Source organism: Bombus fervidus, chromosome 9, assembly GCF_041682495.2.
Source record: "Bombus fervidus isolate BK054 chromosome 9, iyBomFerv1, whole genome shotgun sequence".
Classification (NCBI taxonomy): Eukaryota; Metazoa; Arthropoda; class Insecta; order Hymenoptera; family Apidae; genus Bombus; species Bombus fervidus.
The window spans coordinates 2,301,357-2,325,892 of NC_091525.1; the positions used below are offsets into that span (position 1 = coordinate 2,301,357).

Here is a 24,536-nt window from a genome sequence, read left to right on the forward strand (position 1 = left end):
GCCTACCAACCCTGTCTGCTCCACGACGCTTCCCAGTATTCGAGCGATCGCTAGAACTCGCGCACGCAATTCCCTCGGCCGGGGATGTGCGTAGATCGCGCCATCGTATCGACACACATCGTACTACGGAACTACGTGCGACCTAACGTAGTGGCAACGTGCTCGAGGTGACGTGCTCTGTAACCGTGTCCGTGTCCGTGTTCGTGCTCTTTGCCCCCGTGTTCGGTACACGCCACCCCCAAAATTTCCACCCAACTACGATACAGGATCGCGAGAAGTCACTGTCGCCGTCGTACGTCGTCTGTTCGTAACGCCACCGCTTGCCCGAGCTATGGATCCGCCGGAAGTCACTGTGCTGGTATCCTACGAGTGCCCCTAAAGGACACAATCCTTGTGCAATCGCGACGGATGTCGGAGATGCTACGAATTCCGAACTTCCTCGTCGGCAGGCCTTTTAACTTCGTATCGCAGGTTTCCATTGAAATCTTTCAGCTTCGATTTCGGTTTATGCGACACGATGCGACGTTTCCCATTTCTTTTTTCTATTTAATCACGCCGTCTTATTTGGAAGAGACGCCGGATGGAAGTTTGGATGATTCGAGGAGAGACTTGAAATCGCCAAGTTCATAGAAGGTCAAAGATATAGGTTGTATCGTACTTGAAAATTACAATTCGAGGTGCATGTTGGGTATTTCGAGGATGATTAATGACCTTGTCGAAGTATACTCGATATAAACGGTATTTGTGGTCGTTTACATGAGAAAGCACGTTAATGTTTACCGGCTTTAATAGGTCAAACGAGGTGCCGTGCACTCTTTGCGCTTGACTTTCGCAGGCAACGATGCTCGTTTCGATTCCCCGTCAGCGTTTCTCTTCTTAAACATGTTACTAACGATGCGGAAATTTGTAAATTTCGTCGAGTCGATCGTTGCACGTTAAAGAATTTCAATCGCTCGTTGTATCGGAAGAGTCGTTAGAGGCATTACAGAAGATACGAAGATTTTCAACTTTCATCGAGTTGATCGTTACACGATGAGGAATTTTCATCGTTCATTGTATCAGAAGACTCGTTAAGAACGTTATAGATAGTACGAAAATTTGCCACTCTCGTCAAATCGATTATAGTAAGATAAGAAATTTTGGTCGTTCATTGTATCGGAAGACTCATCGAAGATACTGAAAGCTCTTCTTCGGATCTGTTATTAAACGATTTCACAGAGATCTCGACCAGATAGAAAGAAAATCACTTTATTGGAATTACGTGTTTTCGATAGGAGCGATCAATCACCGTAATAAAAATGTATAGCATCGGTTTGCCGCGTCTCGATTGACTTAGAAAATATTTTTTGAAACTTTCGATGCAAGCATCAACCAACAAGAAACTTCTAATCAAAGCTTGCAGGATAAAGGGAGAAACACGTGCTAATCGCATTAACGAACTTCGCTAATACAGAAGTGACTGTTTACACGTACCTCGACGTTCAACCCCTGATCCTATTAAGCTGAGAAATAAAATCGTTTTGCCGTGATTTTGTCGTCTCTTGGACTGCGGTTAACGAAACCAACGAACCAAGTACTATTTGTTCGAACGATGCAATACGGTGCGAATAAGACTGGTAACGAGTGAACGTGGATTATTACCGTATTATCGAATGAATTTTTATCGTAGATTTCTCAGTGATAATTTAGAGTGATAGCCTCCCTCGATCTTTGCTCCTTGACATCCGCCCCCTTCTCCCCTCCCAGTTTCGACAACATACTTGACACAAACACGGGCCATCGGTGTTTCACAGCGAACGCTGCCTGACATGGCTACGTGTTTCGACCAATCTTCGTTTCGCGCTTCACAAAGGAACGAGGTCATTAGGTACGCGAGAAACCAGGAAGGGTCGAGGGAAGTTGGTCACGCGAGAATAAGCTGCCGCAGCACTTTTGTCGGGGCCTTTCTTTTATTTCGGAAGGATGTTACCACGGTCAATCCTTCGTAGTTCGATATTTCTATCGAGTCGACGCTCTCCGAACTGTACGATCGATCGAGATCGCTCGCCAATTTCTTTCAATGGGTAGCTGTTATGCGAACGATCGAGTGGAACGTTTATATTGGAGTCAACGGTTTCGAAGCCATAAGAGAATGGACGTTTTAATGCGATTGAAACGGTTGACAATCCGATCTATCGCTTCTGGTCACTTGTAAACCGATTGCAACGGTACTAATTCTGGTAAATCGTCACCTACGATGGAGGCAGAAATCGAATTCCGAGAGCGAATTCTACACAACTGCACTTTCGAAATTAAATACGAACTCATCAACTTGTTAAAGAGTACAATTTTTTTGATAACTGTTGTTAGATAATGTGCACCGACGGTGAATCGTTGATCGATTAAATCAAAGGTAGAAGTTGGTCGAAGTAACAGAAAGGGAAAGCGTTTATTAAGGGATCGTCCGGCATATTTTTTATTCGTGCTTAAAGAGATCCTTAAACAGAGATCAGGTTCGAGGTAATAAATCGAGCTGCTCTTCAAATTCGTACGACGAAACGAAATACACCGCATCAAAATACAGAAGGAAGCGTAAACTAAAAGATAAGAATAATTTTGATTCCGACGTAACGATCTTCTTTTTTAATTGAACGAGTCGCTTGTCTCATTCCCATGCGATGGTTGAAATTTGAATAAGGTTGATCAAGATAGAAGAATACGAAAAGAGAGTTTTTGACAGTTGCTTACTTCCAATTGGGACAATTAGGTTTCTGGAAAACGAACGGTCACGAAAAATGAAGTTAACCCGATGAAACAAAGATTAAAAAGGAAACGAAAAATTATCTTTATATTTACGGAAGACTTACTCGGACGTCATTCGTCTTAATGGGAAGCTACTCTAGTGAATGTTACTTGGGTGAAGAAATAGAAGAAGAAGAAGAAGAAGAAAACGAAGAAGAAGAAGAAGAAAATAAGAAGCAGAAGAAAATACGAATAAAGACCGTATTATTAATGGTCTAATGACTTGTCCGGTGAACCCCATTGATCGTGGATCATTACGGAATTACAAGGCATCAAACGTGCAAGATTCGTGTTTTCTTTCTTCCGAGAGCTATCAGACGTGACGTTAAATCGACAAGTATAATTTGCGTGGGAAATTGCGAAACGTCCTCGTTTGGTCGACGCGTTTCCTTAGATACGAAGGATGGAAACGAAGCTGCGGAATAGAGAAAGATAATCAGCTTCATGTTGTCCAGATTTATACGAGAGCTTTCAGTGGATAGTGTCGTGGAAGAAAGAGGAAAGAAGAAGGGGGGGTCGAACTCTAGCGTGTCGGTTTTGTGACCGTTTGCTCAGCGGGCTTTGGAAAAGTCCCGCGACGGTTCCTATTTCAAAGTGGTCACCATCGAGGGTGGTGAACGTAATGTGACAACTGTAGGTGAAGAGATGACGGTGACTCCGTCGACTTCCGATGTCGCTGACAAGGCAGTCTCGACGGATGATGGTGGCAGTGGAATGGAGGTGGCACGTCTCGAAGCCGTCCTCGCTGCTCTGGTGGAAACGAAGGTGGAGGCGATTAAAGCTTCCTCGGCTTTGAGCAAGCGTTCCGGTAGCGCACCGGCTAGTCCTCGTCGGCTTAGACTGACTTCAACATCGACTGCCTCCTCTTCGCTGAATCACCAACATCGAAGAAAGGGTCATCATCATCATCATCACCATCACCATCACCACCATCATCACCATCATCATCGTAAGAGGCACGATTCCGCTCCGTGCAACGACTTCATTGGAGACGCTACGGAACATCATGAACATAATGTCCATCACGGTAAGTATCGTTAATTTGCTACAATTTTTTCCCATCCTTTTAAACTTTTTAACTTTTTAACTTTTTTTTAACTGTTATATATGTATATTAGTCTACCTAGATACATAGACGTTTTTAAAAAATATTGAACAGTACATATAATAGTCTGGTGTATACACAATTTATAAAATATTTTGCTTAGCGCTATTTTTAGTTACAGCTGAAGCCATTTTTCTCCGAAGCCATTTTTCTCTAAAGCACATTCACATTATTCTTCTTGGTACTCTGCTAGCTGGATAAGCGATTCTGTAGTAACTCCGTAGGGGATTACGTAAAAGTTGGCACCATCTTTGCAGTTTCGAAAAAATCTAAATTTTCTCCTCGTTAGATGATTGGACAAACTCTTAAAAATAACACAAAAGAGGTCGTGTTAGCTAGATCGTGGTAATAACCAAGTTATACTATTTAAAGCAAAAGTTTTCACAGCTTTAATGTTCAGATGATAGTGTTTGACTTTCACTTCGTTCGAGTCCCCTTTATCCCTTTCAAACAACGCGATACCCATAAAGGTCGCCTTTATTTGAAGGCTAAATTGTCTTTTAAGCTCTTTCCAGAGAATGCTTCGTGATTTCTGAAACTTCCTGAATATGTAACGTTTAACATACCTGAAGCGTCTGCGCGAAATATATTCTTACGATAGCTATAATTCTTTCCAAATTTACGTTGATTTTTCAATATATGGCATACGAAAATTGTAAACGAAAAGAGGACGAACTATATTGCAGAGAAAAAAGCTAAATTCATGAAAGTAGCATCAATTTCGATGCTGTCAAGATGGCCTAACCCCTCGACGAGGGTACCTTGTTTCTTTATGAGATTTCGGAGCATGAAAAAGTGCGAAAACGAATGAGACGGAGGTCTAATGACCCACACTGACCCCGATCATAAATCTAAAAAGTTATTAAGGACATTCGACGAATCATCTTCCGATAGAAATTAAAACATTCGTAGTTTCCATCAGATCTTCATGAAATTATTACCGGTCGATTAGGGGGACTCTTTCGACGACAATATTTTCAAACACGAATTCGTACGAGATATATTCAGTTACGAGTATCAAGTCGAATCATTCTCGACCCTTACAAATGAAAATGTCCACACAATGACGAACCTTTCTTATTAATTTTTTATTATAATAATTATTCCTGTACGATGTATTGTTATGTGTATAATTCAAAATAAACGTAGTAAGATCGTGTTTAGGCTTCTCAATATTTTGTATCCGAATACATGTTCTTTGCACCTTTAATGCCTTTGTATCTAAGATTAACGCCATGTTATTGTAAAAATAAATCTTACTCTATGTAGAGTGCGTCGATGCAATTTATATTTTGACGTAGGGTTAGCTTACGTCAAAGAATGGTTCGTATAAGATTACGGCGTGAATCGATAAATACATACGTTACGCTGTAATGAAAGTGTTCGTTCATAAAATTTACCAGAACGTTTCGTTTGAACCCACTGTTTTAACTTTGTGAATCGTATCTTAAAAATCTGCATTTATTTTACGTATATCAAAGTGTCAGAGATGATAAAACATGATGTATACGTATCGTTGCAGGTAAAACGAGGCGACGAGCATCAGAAAGTCCACGACGTCCAAGGAAAAAGCGCAAACACTCGAAAAGCCCGAATATTCTTCACGGCGTAGTACAGGACGTCCAAACGGGTCTTGATTCACGTTTAGAACTTTTTGGAATGGACGGTGATCAGGATCTTGCATTGATAAACTTCGAAAGGACTCGAGAAACTCTCAGCGATTCCTGCGAATACTCGCAGTTGCACCGAAGTGCCTCCTACTTTCCCCAAAGTACAGCTCAATTGTAAGTGCAGTCAATGATATAACGTTAAACACCTAAATTTCGAATAAATTATGTTTAACCCGCTAATCAAAGAAAATGAGTTAACTCGTTACACGGAATAAAAAGTAATCGATTTTGAAAACTATATCGATCGCGCGTGTACTTAACTCTGCTACGTGCTTATCATTTTACATTTTTTAGTTTAATTGTATCTGTCGCAAACAGTTTCGCGTTACGGGTTCCTTATTTCTGTCTACGGGTACGAGTATCATCTCCTTGAACATTGCAATTTCGTGCGCTGACGAAGGGACATTCGTAGGCGTGTTCGTGAAGAAAGGAACTCGATTTTCCTGTAAGTGCAATATACTGCGAAACTGGGTCATCTCGGTGCGTAGTTTCACGTCGTTGCTCTATTCGTTAGATGTTCATCCAATACGGTTTCATACTAGAATCGCTTGGCGAACAAAGCGTATTCGACTGTGTAATGAAACTCGGATTGACGGTGACATTTGTCAGGAAAAAGATCAAGGAGAAACGTCATTGTGCCTTTGTACAGCCGGACCTTTTTTTCATCAGTCTGTCTCGATAAGCGTTTTCAGATTGTTCGCAAGACAATTAATACGTAAAGTTACATATTTATATCAACGTAATATCTGAAAATATCGATTTAAAAATTTCTGTTGCTTAAATATTTTTCTCAGTGAATATTTTAAGCTTCTAAAGTTTCGATTCCTGTTTCATTTAGCACCCTGTGTGCATCTTGTTCGATTATATCTTTCGTATCCTTTCAAAGTAATTGCTCAAGGAAACTACATACGTAATATATATATGTATAATAAGGAGTTGGAGTATTGGAATGGTCTGACCTATCGTTGGGTCACACTACTTACAAGTAGATTTAAAACTTATACAGAAATTACGCGTTCTTACGAGTCCAAGCAATATAGGTATTCCGCGTTGTTTCTACGTGTATAGCTGGCATGAGATCGACGAGATTTCCTTTGTTCGACATAATGATGTGGTTCCCTCAAGCTGCTGTACACTGAAGCACTTCCATCCATATTTTTATCATGATTCTTCCAATTACGACTTTGCTCTTCCAAGACTTCTTGATTTTCCTTACAATTTAATTCCTATTTTCTGTGAGCATTACTATTTACGTTGATTCGAATTAAACGAATGACAGCGAATTTTATTTGTTCGATAAACAGACAAGTGATTTTCATTTATTTTAATCCTAGAATACAAACGTTTCATATGTTTAACAATGTAACATGTTTACATTCTAAAAATATAAGGCTTTCTATAATATAATACGCGTGATTGTTAAACATATACATTTTTCTTTATTTAATCTCAATTTAGAAAGTAATGCTTGAAAAATACGGCATGACCTATATTGCGAATGCGTCAGCTGGATGTTTTATCAAGCATCTTTGTCTGACACATTTCTGGATCGAGCTACTTGTACGAAAGTCGAGACATCTTTAATTATGGATTAATCCGTTAAAGTTTAAAACGATATTGCGACAAATTTTACACGTTCATTGATTTCTGAATCTCTTAACGCGGAAAAAGCGCTTAGTAGTTTATTTAGTTCATTTTACAAAAAGAATTAAATTCGATTAATTTAGAAAAATCATCAATTTATCTTAATTTATTTTGCGTTTCGAATATATTCTTTAGAAATGTATAATTCTCCAAACAATCGTAAAGTCACAGAGATGTATTTTATATTATACTCTTTATTTGTATGTTTTTATTCTGACGTGGTGAAAAAGAAAAGTTCTGAAATGCATCATATAACGTTGATAATTGCGGAATAAAATGTAGCGTGGTTACAACATTTTCTCTTTACATATAATCCATGCTTTAACACCATTCCTTATCAAAGAATTACGCTTTACAAGTATTTTCACATCATACCTCATACAAAGAGCGTACATGTAAGTCATGCAGAAGTATAGAAGAAAATACATACCTTACACAAATTTTACTCTATACAAAAACATATAAAAATGTAAAAACATAGAACGTATTTCATCTCTAAAAAAGTTTCCTTGAATATTTTAATGTATGTTTACAAGTAAGTAGAATTTTCTACCTTCTCTCATTCTCCTAGTATGTTGTTGTAAATATGGATTCTAAAGCTACATTGCAATATTCGGCAGTTAACAAAACTTCCTCATCTGTATCTGTCGAATGCATCTGTTCCGGAAACCATGAAATATTCGTTTTTGTTTTGTGATTCGGAAATCTTATATGTATATTGGGATATTGTTACTTGTCTTCTAAGATCGTGTCGTGGACGGAATCAAACTTAATGGTAAACTCAGCACGGCAGAACTATCCGACGTCATTACAGTTTCGCATCGGTAACGCAGTGTGTAATTTGATAGGTTTATATCTCTAATGATGCATACAAACGAGCGTGTAATTGTATGCGGTTCTTCATCAGAAATGATTCGCTAAACGTTTTGATATTTGAATGTAACGCTATGCCGGTCCTTACAATTTTACATCGAACGATTTCTTAAAGGAATTCGCTCTGCAGTAAATAAAACCTAAGCTTTCAATTAGAAAGTTAAGCCTTAAGTGTCATTAGATCATAAGTAGACATACTTTAAAGTACCAAACACATATCCAGAGGATGCACATAGCGAGAAGTAAAAATTTGTCTTATTCTATTCTTGCAGAAAGATCCACTACGACGACGACGATTATGTGGCGTTGAACATAGCGGACGAGTTGGAAGAAGAGGAGATCTTGAGCGGTACCGAAAAGATCGAGGCACCTCGGGCGAAATATCATCGGCCCCGCAGAAAGAGGAAACGGAAACGACGTAAAGTTATCAATACGGGTCCTCAAGAAGAACTCGTTGATCCTGAAGAACTTCCACCACGCGCTCGTTGGACGATCGTTGCGACAGCCTGCCTCCTTCTTACAATGTCTTTACTCTTAGTCGGAGTTACGCTCAGAATGGCACCGATCATCGACGATATGGGTATGTTATTAGTTTAACTATTTAAAAAATTATGGACAAGAATTTATATTCGATAAAATCATCGTACCAGCAAAAATACGATTGCATTGTTGGAAATATTAAAATCCCATTATGATTAATGTAAAGTCGTTATACATCTTAGAATCAATGCCGTTTAACTGGTGGATTCTGCAAAAACGATTAATAGTTACATGTTAATCTTAATCTTACATTAAAATGCAACATGTCATATACGTTATACATTTCGACGTCTAACGTGGATTCGTAATATAATATCAGAAGGAGATTTAGAATTTAGGTATTCAGGACACGCCTCCGGAGAAGGTTCTTTGAATTAACGATAAAATATGCAAGCAATCCCAAGAGAGGTAACCTCTAGTTACAATCATAGCGTGTTAATGTTTTACCGTATCAATAACTTTCCTTGTCTTCCCAAGCAACGGATACAACCCTATTTGTTTACTGTCTGATTATATTCGAAGCTAGAAAGAAAATCTCGTCGAAAATACAATTATTCGTTCGCACCAAGAAATTATAGTATTGTTAAAATATAGGCCAAAGGAAACAAGCAAGTACATACCGACGAAATATCTTTTTTCACCTCCAAGTTCATTATTATTTTTCAGTAATAATTATCGATAATAAAATATCGATAATCCAAATACAAGTTCATTCATTCATTTTTCAAGCATTCGTTCCCATTAATATTTTTCTGTATACTTACAAGCAACTTAGCTTATAATTCTTATCAAAGAAGGATTCGATATTCTTCTAAACGTAAAATTGTGCGTGTTCTAGTCGCACGCTGTCAAAAAGAAAAGAAACGAAGATCGGCTGATTTTAAAGCAACTATACGATACTACAAACAACCTAGTTTGTCTTGCGAAAACGGTTGCCGCAACCTTTGACCAATTAACTAGCGGAATTGTGTAGCAGTTGATAGTACAATATCCAGCGCGAAAAAGCATTTTTACCACGAATTTACGTAGACAGGAAAATACGCGCACAGGCAGAAAATTTACACGTATACACATCGGACAGAATGCAGTGTGAAAACTCGAGGGCGCTCTGTGCCTCTAAATTAAAGGCGCACGTCTGCGAATTCTCCAGTCAGTCGTCGGATTTCCGTGGAGGAACCACCACGAAGATTTCATTTTCGCGATTTAACGTTCAACGTTCTCAACCTTTCGTTCCGTTCACAGTAATCACCGAAGTTTCGAAGCGCTGATACCCGCTATATCCATGTTGGAGCACCAGTTTACTAGTGTTTCCTTCCAAGTAATGCGAGTACCTTCTTTCGAACAAACAGCTTCGTTTATGTCGATGTTCTATTTTCGATCGACGAAAGTTTCCTATGGTCACGTGTAGTTTATCGAAGGTTTTACATTTACAATAGTCAGTACGTCGGATCTATTAAAAATGTCAAAAATTAGTCGCTTATTATACGCATCTTGTATAATTTGACGCGTTACAGTGATATTTAAATTAGAATATTCATCGGCTGTGAATCGATAGAGAATTGATAAAGTCCAGAGGTATGTAATTAATGATCAAAGTTGGAGAGGTGTGGAAGCTACTACGAAAAAATTTCTTTTTGTTTGCATTTGCTTTGTTTGATGTACAGGCGTTGAGGATGTGTTTGAGATACTCGAGTCGTTACAGAAATCAATAATTTCTTTAAATATTATTTTCTTTCTCATTTCGAAGATAATTTAACAAAAATTTATTTATTCGTTAAACGCTAGTATATCTTTTTCATTCGTTGTTTCATCATTAATTTGCATCTTCAGAAGCAAAGCAGATAATTGTAGGTGTTCAAAGTAAGTGTTATTCATTAGTAGTCATCACTTGTATGATTATATACATTATACAAATGTATATAGACAATCGTTTAAGTTAGCATTTAGAAAAATAAGAAATGGAGAAAGGGTCGATATAGAGATTTTATCTCAACTTTTACGCTTTCATTTATTTCTTTTGTTTTTCTATGCAGATAAAGTTGGTCATTCAGTTCTATAAATATAACAATCAGAAACCTCCTAAAGATAAAAAAAAAAGTTGAAAGGAGACTCTGGGGAAAATATACAGAATGCTTACATATTTAGTTATTTATATGTATTTTATATGTTTAGTTATTTAAGTGTAAAACTTGAACAGCAACTTATACATCGTTTAATATTACGATAAATTATCACACGCGAACGATGATAGAGATAGCTTTCAAAAAATAAATTTTAAAGGAAACATATAATTCTTATTGGGTTTAAATATTTTCTTGATTTAAAATATTTGAAAATACTTTCAATATTTTCCAATTACATAGGAAACTGCTAACCGATTTCACAGCAATAAAATCTCGAGGTACAATTTGAAAAAAGAAGAAATAGAAAGGTCTGTGCCAAGTATGATACGAAAACAACTATAAAATACGGTTTGCTTACTTTTCAGATCGATTGCGAGGAGCAGGTTGCACCTGCGAAATCATTCACATAACGTTTCTCGCACACGATTCGACACTTTCCCGCGATATGTTTACACGATTATGCACTCTTCTAGAATCAGGTCAAGCCTGCAGATGCCTGACTTCTCCATCGTTCGATTTTGATGTACGTCATTAAAAGAGCGTATATAACTGGGATTACCATTGCCGAGCTTTCGACGGATGCCTCTGTTTTCTCCAAGTCCAATAGGATCGCGTATACCGAGCTTCTTCTTCAATTTCTCAAATGTTCGACATCACCTCCGTCGACGCATACCGCATGCCAAAAATGTATATCGTGCCATTCGCGCGGCGAATTTACTGCTTCGACGAAAGCGTACCGATGTTCCCAGTGCAATCTTAAGAATAGTTCATTCGAAGGTTGACGGCTTTATACTCTCTGTCGTTTTTCTTCTCTTTTCTTCAGGCGATTAAGTATTTTTCTACGTTGCCATTGCATCTAATTATCGTTATATAAATTTTTATATAATTTTATTTTCTTCTTTTAGCTTTTCCTTTAACGAACGATTACGTATTTTTGCACGTGCTTCTCATTTCCCCCACTGTATTTTGTTCTTTTCATATAATATACAAATACAAATTTTCATATAACGTTGTTCATTCAGAAACGACGCCTTTAAATCGTGCAATGTTCTTAATACAACTACTTATAGTTTAAGTCTAGAAGATTACGAAGGGATTTAAATACACAATCTCGCCTGATCTGCTCAAGTAAAAGGATCGTAAAAGTCAGTCTAGTCAGGGCTAACTTTCGTCGGTAGGAATTTTTAAAGTTTTACTACATGCTAACAGATTATAGGAAGAGAATAGTATCAAATCGCTACTAGAAAATGAAAAGGAAACTATTATTCTTATTAAGACTGCTATAACTGATGCGAATTAAAATTATTCAAAATTATTAAAATTATTCAAGTTCCCTGGAGACATTTCATGTTTATTGCATGATCCATTATCGATCACACGACACGAAGAAAGAAATTTGTCAATCTTATCCTTTAAAGGAGATGGATTGTGTCTTGAAAAACGTATTCGACTTTTCTATTTGGTTGTAGAAAATATATTTGAGTGGTTCTCGGTATTAACAACGAAGTCGTTGCATTTCCGGTTGTATTTCATGCGGTTATATCACCTGTTACGCTTGTCGCTCGGTTGTCCCCGTTTCTCCAACATTGTTGACATTATTATGCGAATGTCCTTACAACAGCGAGAGCTGCTATACGCTAATATTGGTAACGAGTACACGAGTACTATCGATTATCAATATCTGACGCTCTACAATAAGAGGAATCACAGAGCAATATGCTAACTGGGAAGAGATTTCGGATTCTTCCTAGCGATGCGATGCGCGTTCCTCTCGACAGAAATTTTCCTGGCAAACATCTACGGGCGTTCCGTCTGTAATAAATGTCACCAAGTTGCCTATGAACTTCCATTCGAGTAAGTGATATGACGCGGAATCACCAAATTTTCAGAGTAAATTGCAGTTCTACTTTTTATTGGATTCATTTTGCCCTTTAGAAACTAACTCGGTTAAATTTAACAGCTTTCAAAAAAGATTAGAGGCAGCGTTTTCATTTCGATGATACCTTAAAGAAAGCGAAAGAAATCTGGTAATAACGTTAGTTCTATTCGTGATCGTATTTCTTTGATCATGTAAGATATGATTTACGTAAAAGAAATTATCCGTCTTTTTTTCTCAAAATTCTAAAGTTTCCATCCTTCGCTTGTGGAATCGGAGAACGACGGAAGAGAATGGGTTAATACGTCAGAAAGTTCAAAACCGAGGGAACGAACCAATTAAAGCCAGTTTCCTCTCCTGGCCATCAATTTCCCAAGCGAAACGTGCGACTAATGTAGTAGGCTAGACAATCTACACTAAGGCAATTTAATTTTGTAATACACCATTATTGTTACTCGATCGATATCGTTAAATCAATTTTTAATTTATCTTATTAAAAAGACGTATATTTCTTAATTTATATTTACAACAAATAAAAACTGTATATAGATATATCGGTGTTGAAGAAGCGAGTTAATTATGGAACAGCATATTCTTAAAAATAGCGCATTAACTTTTCACCTTTTAAAGTTCTTCATCTAACACTATTTAAAATTTTTTATCTTCCTGCAAATAGTTTGATATAAAAATTGTTGGAAAATTATATATATGGTAATTTGCGAAATTTTAATTCCTTTTTAAAAATTAAAATACAAAATTATGAAAATGTATTAGGTAAAAAGCAGTAAATCTAAGATTCGCTGGCACATTTTTCTTTTATCAACTTTTCTTTTTGGCGAAGTAAAATGCCGTTCCGCAGATATAAATAATGGGGAAAAATGTGTAACGAAAATTTTATTTCATAGCTTATATGCCTTTTATGGGAATGAATTCGTATTTATATAGCATTTCAGTATTCATAAGAAAATTCTACGCCAATTATGGGAATATTACTTATTAATAATTCTATACAAATTTAAATTAAGTTGTATTTAATTCAGGCAAACTATAACCAAGTGAAAAAGATAAATGATAAAAAAGACAAAAATACTTTACCACGCGACCAGAAATTTGATTGTATCGTAGTGCAGTAAAATATGGTTACTGCAATCTTTCTAGATTTTCTTCCTCATCGCACGAATATTCAAATAATTCAAACTCTGACGGTAGGCGTGGATTTTCTAAATATTTGGCCGAGTATGTTTATCGACATGTCCGTGCTACCCATATACGTATGAGCGAGTTAACAGGCACAAGCACATAAACGCAACCGTATGCAACACAAGGGTTGAGGGGAGGAAAGAGACATGGAAAGCGGATAGGTGGCCTGCTAGATCCGCCGCTAAAAATACACGTCGCAATAAACTCAAGGGTGACGTCCACTATATAGATACGACGTATTTAGCTGTCCTTAGTTATACTTTCATTCTTCTTCTTTCAAGTTGCCGTTTAAAAGAAACTTTCTTTTTACGCCAAAGCTAAATCTCGTATCCGAGTCGCAAAAGTCTTCGTAAAGGTAAATTTTCGTTGAATCGGCAGGATGCACACAATCCGCAGGAATTCCTTCGTAGGTTCTGTGTTATGTCGAAATCACTTTAGATTATTTTATAAAGCGTATTATACGTTGCTCACAAGTAGAATAGCTTCTGAAGTATATACAAACAGTTAATCAACGTTTAAGGGAAAATTTTTTAAACGTTTAATATATTAATATGCATAATATATATTGTTACACCTATAAGGTTTTAGTTAATTATGACAATACGCTATTCTGACATTTAACAAATGAATAATCGATTAGTTGCGTTATAAATGTCAATTAAATTCAGAACGTAATACACGAAGCTAGGCTAGGTAAATGGATAACTTCCCAAGTATTACATAGTTTGTTGACATAGCGTATCTGGACTCTGTAGTGCGTCAGTATAGGTATAGATCACGAGCAATTAATAACAGTAAGTGGAATTGTTTTCTAAGTTCAAGACTTAAACGGGTAGAATATACGCGTAAAATATGATATTGTAGTATATTTTTCAACTATAATTATTTTATATGTTTCAATATGTCATATATCCAAAGGATGTATATGTGTTATCGATGTTATATAGGATATCATTCGTTACAAACTACGTATTAAAACATGCTCTCTCATTGGATGTACATATATTACCGCAGTAAAAATGAATAATGCTGTTTTGCAGCATAGAAACTTTCAAAGGAACAATGTTAAAGCATCCCAGTGAATGGCTCTAATGAAGCTCATTTAGAATTGATGGTTGGGAAAGTAGTTTGAGATGCTCCAGGTCAAACTTCGCCTCGTTTGTCCCACTGGAATGTTTACAAGTCCCATAACTGTTCGCTGAAGATGCATAGAGTTTATTTAAACGCACCGCGTCATTGTAAAAATGTGAGTTTGAGTACAAGATTAGTATCGTATATATATATATATATTTTTAACATATCTTTATGATACTTTTCTGCGATTTTTATTCACAGACAAGATGCATGTGTTATCCTCTAAAATCTTTTAAATTATTTTCTTCACGAAATTACTAGATCGTAAAACTAAAGATCATTGGATGAAATTTAAGATTTGTAATTTTCAATAACGTTGCAACGAGCAAACGTAACTCGAAGTCTATGAAAAAATAAAAGAAAGATACAGAGTCTCTGACAAATCTTCGTTCCACAAATTACACGAGTTTGAAATAATAAAATACCATTTCCATGTTCCTTTAACAATTCTGTACTAATGGCCAAATATGTAATCATTAAAACGGAGAATTAATTGAAATGGAAAACGATAATTAGACGCTAAATCATCTCATAATTGCATGCTAAATTCTATATCGAAATTTTGATTAATATCTCAAATATATTTCTGAATTTTCGAAAAATATGTTAACATTTTCGATTTCACAAATCCTTGTCAACTTTCTAATAAATTTATTATACCATTACTGTAATGAAATGACAATACACGAAGTAGTCGAGTTGGATAACAGTCGAAAAACAAGATACAGGTAATAGAACTTGCTAACCAAACTCACGTAACTTTTGTTTCATCCACTTTTTCCCGCGTATCAAACAACACGTTGATAGCTTAACATCTACACCTCCATCTTTGATATCGTCTTCAGTTTTTTCCAGAAAATTTATGAATTTTTAAGTTCAATATGTTTAAAAGTGTTTGATCAATATCTATACGTTTTTCGCCAATTTGTCGGTTGACTTCTAACAGAACGCACAAGTTCAAGGTTTAATATAAAAGTATGATCTCTAATGATATGACGAATAATGTGATTACGAACGAAAGTATGATCTGTTGAGCAATTGCGAAAATGTTTGAATTTATTGAATAAGTAAAATTCTGTGAAATTGACGTTGACAGATACAACGAATAACATCGAGAAAGCAATTGTAACAGTATGTCGACTCGATTGATGAAATCTGCGCAAGAAAACGAACGAAATCGTCGATTATCCGGTTCGTCTTCCGATCGAATAATCTCCTATGCGGATGATACGTCGATCGAGATCTCTCACGAACCACCCCCAGATTACTACCAGCGAACGGATAATTGCCACATGTTATGCCCTTCGGAAGATCGTACGTTCTTTTATCCACGAAACTCCGATACAATCGACTTCCAGCTGGACGAACATTCAGCCTTTTATTTGTCGAGCCCTGACGACGAGCAGCGACCGAATGTTTCCTGCCGCTCAAAAACCGGTAACTTGAAACAGACCAGAAACAATTCTGAACTCGATCAACGTTCCAGTCGACGTTCCAGCGTACAATCGAGTCGCTCGAGGACAAACAGCTGCAGCAGGCCAACACCGTTAGGTAGGAGACAATTGGGTCATCAGACTCTTCGATCGATGAGAAACGCACATAGTTCGTTACCGTTCGTGTCTAGCGATGTAACATGACGATTTCGGCCTCACCGATTAATTTTATTGGCTGATTAATCGATAGAATTACTTCATACCAGAAAGAATTTCGGCTAAAACTAAATTGATTTATCATTGTCGCACGCCAATCCATTTTTCAATTTGCACGCTTATAAAAAATTGATTGATGAATGATAGGCTGATAGAATCGGGTATACTTTAAATACTGGATAGGCTATCTATTTCCTTTTCTTTCAATTTCACGAAATATTTAAACGAAACAAATTATATCGAGAAATAAATGAAAAGTAGCAAACGAAAACGTAATGAGACAAAAAATCTTCAGGCAATGGTAGAAGAGGTAGCTCAAGTAGAAGAACGAAACCACGAAGAGGGAGCACCGCTCGTAGAAAGGATTCTGTCCGACCCCTAAAAACGGAAGCGAAGGATACGCAGAAAGTCCTAGAAGATGCTCAAACTTTAGAGCAGACAAGGCGCCATCGAAGAATCGCTATGATCATCCTGGGAACATTTATTTTCTTTTTGGCGGCTTCCGTTCTCGTGGTGGTGGTTACATTAACTCACAGCACATTCTTGAGTCCGGCTACGGGCTCCAAGGAACTTGCTGAGCATCGAGCTCAGACGTAAACTATCATTTTCAGATACTATCCGCTAAAATAGTTTGAAAGGAATTGCACTTTTTCAAAGCTACTGCATACGTTCGATATTGGAACGATAACAAATTCATACAGATTTTCCTTTGATGCAACTATCACGCTATCGATTAATACAATGAGTTATAACAGTATTGATTCTCTGATAATTCACATACGAATAGGTCAATACAAATAATGCCAATTACAAATCAGTTAACGATACACTTTCCTAATTGGTTTCAGTGCGCAGAGAGAACGAGGAACTGTTGAATTCCCTGAACAGAGTTTTCGTGACCGAAAACTCGACAATGCCTCTCTAAAGAAGACGTTCTAAGGCGAAAGAATGGCTTGTTTTGATGCGCCTTTTGAAGAAGTTTGGCAAGACGACAGAAGAAAAAGAGAGCGAAAGAAGCGGAAAAGTATCGTGAGGAAAAACTTAACTTCGAAGTGCCAGGATCAGAGGTCGTTTCTCAAAAGCAGGCAAAGTTTTATTACGATTCCATTTTACCCGAAACATCTTAGGTATAGCGGGGAACAGGTCGAATTTAATTTGTCAACGTCGACGCGGTACACGAGGCTAATTTTTCGACTCGACCGATAAAATACGAATTTCGAACTATCTGTATAATCAGATAGAGTCCTATAATTTTAACCTCGTTGTTTCCAAGGTACGTCCATCTCTCTTTTTCATTGAATTATATAATTTGGAGGACATTCTCGGGATGAGTCAAGTATAGGTATAATCGAGTCGAGAATGAAAAAAGCGTATTAAAGAAAATGACAAAAATCTGTAAAAAAAGTTACTCGCGTACATATATACGTCGCCTTTGTTAGCTCGTTATTGTTATTGGCGCGGTAAATGGATGACCGTGTGAGCCTTGTTACGATATATGAAACTGCGTTGTACGTTCTTTCAATGCACGAAAATTTTATTCGAAATAACAAATGTAATCCGACTCGTTTTGCGGAATAGATTTCGTATACCGACAACGAAAAGAAATGTTTAAAAGACGTTCGTGAAACTCGATTTAAATTCCTTGTTGGAAAAAGAAATCAAAATATCAGTATTTCTGCTGTTGTTCTATGGATATGTGTAAATGACAGTTTGTTACAGATTTCCTTTTACGTTTATTCTTATTTCGTTTCAAGGTATTACATTAGTGAACAAAATAAGATAAAATTATTTTCTTTTTTTTTTTTTTTTTTTAGTTGTACAACACTAGATTAAAATCTATTTCAATCGTGATTTACTAGCTTTAAGTGTTATATAGTAATCCACATCAAATTATTAATGATTAAGGAATAAAATTATGGATTTATCTATCCCTTTTTTAAAATCGTTAGTCTTTCGATCGTGCAGATTTATTTTCACGTAGGACTGCAATGTATTTTTAGAATTTTCATTATAAAAGTCTTCCACTTTAGAGGAAATTAACGTGACAAATAGTTGTTAAGAAGAGAAACTGCTCGGTTCCTTTTTCCCAAGGAATATACTCATGAATGACAGATCTTTCGAATTAAATATTTATTACGAAGCATTGATCGTTAGAAAAGTAGCCAGAGTAATCGTTGTTGTCAATTGTTTGTAAAATACAAGCTGTCGGATGTTACGAGAAAGAGCGTTCATTAAAGAATTGTATTATCTTAATATCGCTTTAAGGGGAATTTGAACAAGATTTAGTTAACAAGAATATTATCGCGATTAAAAAATTTCTCTGCTTGACAGGATTCTCGTATTCAAAACTTATTAATTTTAACGATCAGAGTACGGTCTTCTTTGCAAAACGGTTAAACAAATATAATTATTTGTTCTCCTATGCATTTATATATTTTACTGTACGTATATGCACAGAGAGTTAATTTCTATAAAAAATTATATAAAATGATCGTGACAGTTTTCTTGTTAATACATGCAATTCACCCTTGGATAATAGTATTATATCGTGGTTGATGTAATTATCGCACGCATAATTGAAATCGTGCAAAATAATACAAATATAATGTTCGAGATGATAAATTTATCGATGATTATAATGTTTGATTTTGATTGTTTGTCCATAAGATGCATATCAACATCGGCTGCGTACCAATGAAACAATAGCTTTATCGCAACTATATTATTCGAGAAAATCTTATGCATGTCACATTTCTTATCGTCGTTTCAGATTTAGTCGCAGTCAAAGGATAAATTTGATCATTGGCAAGCATCGGTATAACTTTTATCGTTTAACTACGATATAAGCCGGTAGTTTCTGAGACCTCGCCTTTTAGAAATAATAATTTAACAAGTAAAACGTAACTCTGAATTTTGCCAAAAAGAAATCGTAAATCGTAAAAGGAACATTCGACACGATGTAACGATTAATTGATAATTGTCGAAACGATGGATTGAAACGATGTCGTACGAGAATTCGATTTAAGAGGAATTAATTGATAATTGACGTAATGCACTACTATTTTTCTCGATCGAAGCAAATCGATCTTTCACGAATACACGTGCGAAATACAGCACGTGTGTGATTCCGCTCAATCTGAACAAGTCGAGATAAAAGTTACTTTTCTAGTGTATACGTAATTAATTCGCATTGTACGTATACACGATTACTATTCATTAAAAATCGAAAATAATATCAATGAAAAAAAAACACACATACACACACACATATATATATATATATATTGATACGTGTAACTTGTTACACGAAGAATAAAACAATATTGAAGTAATCGTGTCGAAATATGAACGAACCGTAAAAGATAATGTTTAGTAGGTTATAATTCATACGTACTTTGTAATATCGAATAATACGCGTTATTAGAGATTAATGATATATGTTATATGAATATTTAGTTTAGTATAAAATATTAGCAATCACACTATGAAATGATATTTAAGCATAATTCGATAAATGAATTGTTTTATCCATCGATACTCGACCAATTTCTATCTTGTCAATTCTTGTCTTTTACGCCGAATTATCAATTTTGCTAATATACTATTTCTCTTATTATTCTAAAGGCAGCCGTCCTCAAGAAATGTTGCTCTTCTCAGGAGACGGAGAGGTCGAACAGGCAAGCTTATGTCGCGAGATTCTTCGAAATTAAAGATCATATTCAGAGAATGATTTGTTGATAGAATATTTCATTACATTATTAAATTGATAAAAAATTATACGTAATAGTTCTGTAAGTCTTTTCTCCTCTGTAGGCTTTTTATTCCTTATCAGATCATTTTCTTCACTTCTTTCAATTATCAGTAGTACAGCCTCTCAAACTAATAGTCAATTCTTCATCATCGATTCTTTAAATGTATTTGTTAGGATCGATTCGATATTATTTTCATGCTCGTAAAGGCACTCTCTGAATATGCATCCTAGCGCATTCTATTGAAATTGTTGAATAGATAAGTTAAATTTTTAAAGTATAGCACTCTCTAAAGAAATGTTGTATAGAAAACAATGGCCGATTATCGAGGTATTATCGAAGCTTTCGAAAATGTATTTGCGTCGCACAATCCATCATCGACCCTGCTCGTCGATATTTTCCAATATCTCGTAGAACTAGGTGATTGTATCTCGAAAAACAAGGGATTATCGACTTCGTAAGATGATTTTTTATCTTCTCTTCTTTACGTGAAAATCGAAAATTCAATCGCGACGAGTATAATTCTCGACGACCCGTTGCACTTTGTTAGACGATGAATAAAACGTTGTTACGAACAGTGAGTGTAATCATCGGTACTTACGCTAGCTACGTGTAGAGTTACAACTGTAATCGTAGATCGTTCATACATTCTGCCCGGCATTGTCAAGACAATTTCGCGGTCAATATGTTTAGTAGGCCATCGCTATAGATATTTATCGTGCTTATTTTCTAAAAAAAAAATATACCCGTTTTTCTACTTGAAATCGACCCGGATATTTTCGGTATTACGAACAAGCAACAAATGTTAAGTTATTGATTTCTGACAGAGAATACAGTTTAATATCAAAGAGGAAGAAGAGGATAAATACAGTACTTCTTGGAAAAGTGATCGTCAAGGGATCTAATTACGACCAACTAACCGAACCGAGGTACTATAGGCAGACTAGGTCTATCTTGCAATCTTATGGATTTTAAACATCATGGAATGTTCTCTGCCAAGCGACACGTGGCGTGTAAAAAATTGATTGTTACAGCCTATGCTCTGTCGTAGCAATCTTGCACAACGTGCGTCACAATTTCACATATATACCTATAAAATATGCTAGTTGTATAGACAAATTGAACATATTACGTTGTGTATCACACGTGTAATACTGGTCGTTGGTAGAGTATTCAGAATAGAATTCGTGACGGTTCGTGTACGCTCGCCACTGGAGGAACTCGCATCAAACCAATTTTCGAAACTATGCCTTTCATACAGTAAGTATGTGCTCTTATCTAATCTCCACCATCCAGCTATTCAAGAATTTAAAGCTTGCCGAATAGGAAGTTTTATTCTGACGAGTTCGCTAGGGGACGCTAAGGTTTAGCCTAAACGCATCTTCCTTTTTCTTTCTCATTCATTCGTCCTTTTCTCTATTTTCTTTTACATCTTATATTTGGACGGCAGTTTTGTGTCCATAAAAAATTCATTGAAATCTTAAAGAATTGTTATTCAAGCCAAGAACGCTACTTGTTGCGAAAAAGAAGAAACGTGACGAGGAAAAATGTGATCACTTATGCCAGAGGTACTGTGCACAGTATAAATACAATATTATACGCAGACGGATGATTTTCATTTCTCTAACAAACGAGTATAAAGTTTCCATTAGAATGATATTACTTGCTTTTTCTGTTTACCTTGTTTACTCTAACAATATTTATACAATTTATCGAACATTGATTATAATTTAATTTCATACATTAAATGTTTCATTCGTTATGGTTGAATATTTATAATGTCATCTTTTACGTTTAGTCATTCTCGTAATTACTTTAGTATTTTATAGGCAATATTTTTAATATTACCGTCAACAGACTTTTTCCAACCGAGAGAGAAAGTATTTAGCATTGCATAGCTTGTGATATGCAACGTGTACGTGTGTGTGCGTCTGTATATACGTGGGAATGGTTCGAGTATAAAAAATCCTCCTAACGTTCTCGGTTGAGGAGAAACGCAGAGATGCAGATTAAACAATTTGGCCTAACGCGAAAAGTTTCTGCCGTTAGTTTCATCTTCTGACGAGTGTGAATCTGTAATTGAGAAGAGCGATGATGTGGTCTTGATTCACAATACGTATACAGGGTGTTAGAAAAAATGAAAATCTGGAACATTAACAGCTCGGTAAAATTATTAAACAGTGCTTAATAACATAGAACTTAAAATCAATACGTGCATATTTATTGTTGCAACTTTTTTATCTTTTTACAGAAAATTTATTGACTTGATACCTTGAGTCGATGAAACATTATTTATCTTTCTTGGTTTTAACTTTTAAATTTTTTATAACACCCTGTATATTCTCAATGCGATAATCTAGACTAGCGTGTTGTCGACACGGTGACGTAGGAGCGCTAGTCGTTAGTAGCGTGCACATTTACATAAATTACCAGTTCACTAAGTTGAAATTTGTATCGGAAGTAATAAGTATCTCGATCTTTAGATTTCGTTTATATTGAATTAAGCGGAGAAAAGATAAAACTCAGAAACGAAAAGACATTGAAAATTCACGCGAATTTTGATAAAGTCTCTTAAAACAGTAAATTAATATTGCAGATTTAAGTATCATTAACTAACTAAAACATATATTTCTTTAATTAATCCTGGGAAAGGATCCTCGCTCGCTCTGGTCTCTATTCAGTTCTGTATCTCGAAGAGATTCGGGACACATTGGAAATACGTATTACGTGAAATAAATTTACAAACGTTTATAGTCCCATTAGGCTTTGAAAAAAATGATATCTGTTTGTTTTTGTAATAATAATAATAATCAATAATGTTGCACACATACAGTTAAATAATATGGTAATAATATAATATTGTAATATAGTAGTAATATACATACTGTAATGAAAGAAACGATAATTACTAGGAAAAGATAACTGCTAGGGAAAAAATGTTTAGTTTTATATGTCCAGATAATCCTGTTCCTACGTCGCCAAGAAGTTCACAAATGTAAAGCCAAGTACCATTATAACAGTATGTAAGATAATTGCGATGAACTTTCGAACGAGCAGTCTAGCCTGTATGGAGATAACGTGTGTGCCAAAATGAAAAAAAAGTCATTATTGTATCGAAATAAAATTGTATAAAACGTCACTTTTTCCTTCGACAATCAAAATGCAGTGTATGTTGTATCGCGTGCATATTTTTGTGCAATAAATAAGAACATATGCCAATTTATCGCTCAGAATGCTTTACATATGTCGTATTGAAAAAAAAAAAAAAAAAAAGAAAAGAAAAAGAAAAGGAAAGGAAAAGAAAGAGAGGTCTACGCATTGTGAATGTGATGCAGGAACTGTTTCTGGTATTTCTAAATTGCGAAGTGATTAATTTTTCAGGTTCCATTGTTCTCGCTTCCTCTCTTGTCTTCTTGCCTTTCTCTAAAGGTAGAAAAATGATCAAAAATAGCGTAAAATGCAGTTGCTTCTTTATCATTCGTATAGAAATTGAAATATAAGCCGTTTCCGTTCTTTCAATTTCATAAAATAAAATTTCGACATATTATTCGAATTTTAATCTTTAATATGATCAGTTTTTCGTTTCTTCGAAATTTTGCATTCGACGACTCGCTGTAAAAAGATAAAAATATTTATTTAGGAGGTAAGTAACCAGCATCGAGTATCGCAAGATCGTATTGAAAATATAGAAATCTAATTACCGTATGCCAGCGTAGAATATTATGCATTTCCCAATAAAATATTGATCAGAAAATGGGTTTGGAAGTTTTAACAATAATGAAACGAATTGTACGATCTAATACGATAAATCTGAATTTCTTCATTGCGATCACATGCAACAAGCGGTTATGTTATTCAAAGAGATAACAATTTATTAAACATTTCTATCCACGACAAAAAACGAGTACGTATTTAATACAACAGGCATAAGCAGAAGGATTTATCTTAGGAAATCATAATAATAATCTCGAAAATGAGATGTGTATCATATTGATGATGTTGTAAGATGTTAATGGATGAAATATTAAGATTTATGTTTCTATATTGTAATAACATTTATGTATAATGGTTATTATAATGCAAAAAATATACATACTAGTTGTCCACGTTTGCATTCTCACTATGTTTCGTTATTTCCAATTCCAATTCGTATTTACATACTCGTGTGGTGTTTCGATACACCGTATTATCC

The 24,536-nt window shown here is 35.6% G+C and overlaps 1 protein-coding gene and 1 long non-coding RNA gene across 2 annotated transcripts; one reads left to right on the plus strand and one right to left on the minus strand.

Annotated features, from left to right (window-relative positions):
• The first annotated feature begins 45 nt into the window (after window positions 1–45).
• Window positions 46–24,446, plus strand: LOC139990833 (uncharacterized). The gene is made up of 4 exons (XM_072010383.1): window positions 46–3,808; window positions 5,409–5,670; window positions 8,346–8,653; window positions 17,444–24,446. Exons 1-4 carry the CDS (start codon window positions 3,427–3,429, stop codon window positions 17,518–17,520), a joined length of 1,029 nt encoding a protein of 342 aa, XP_071866484.1. The 5' UTR covers window positions 46–3,426; the 3' UTR covers window positions 17,521–24,446.
• LOC139990840 (uncharacterized) lies at window positions 4,046–21,059 on the minus strand. The gene is made up of 2 exons (XR_011800672.1): window positions 20,946–21,059; window positions 4,046–4,190 (listed from the first exon to the last, which is right to left on the minus strand). It is a non-coding gene; the product is annotated as an uncharacterized lncRNA (long non-coding RNA).
• Window positions 24,447–24,536: the final 90 nt, after the last annotated feature.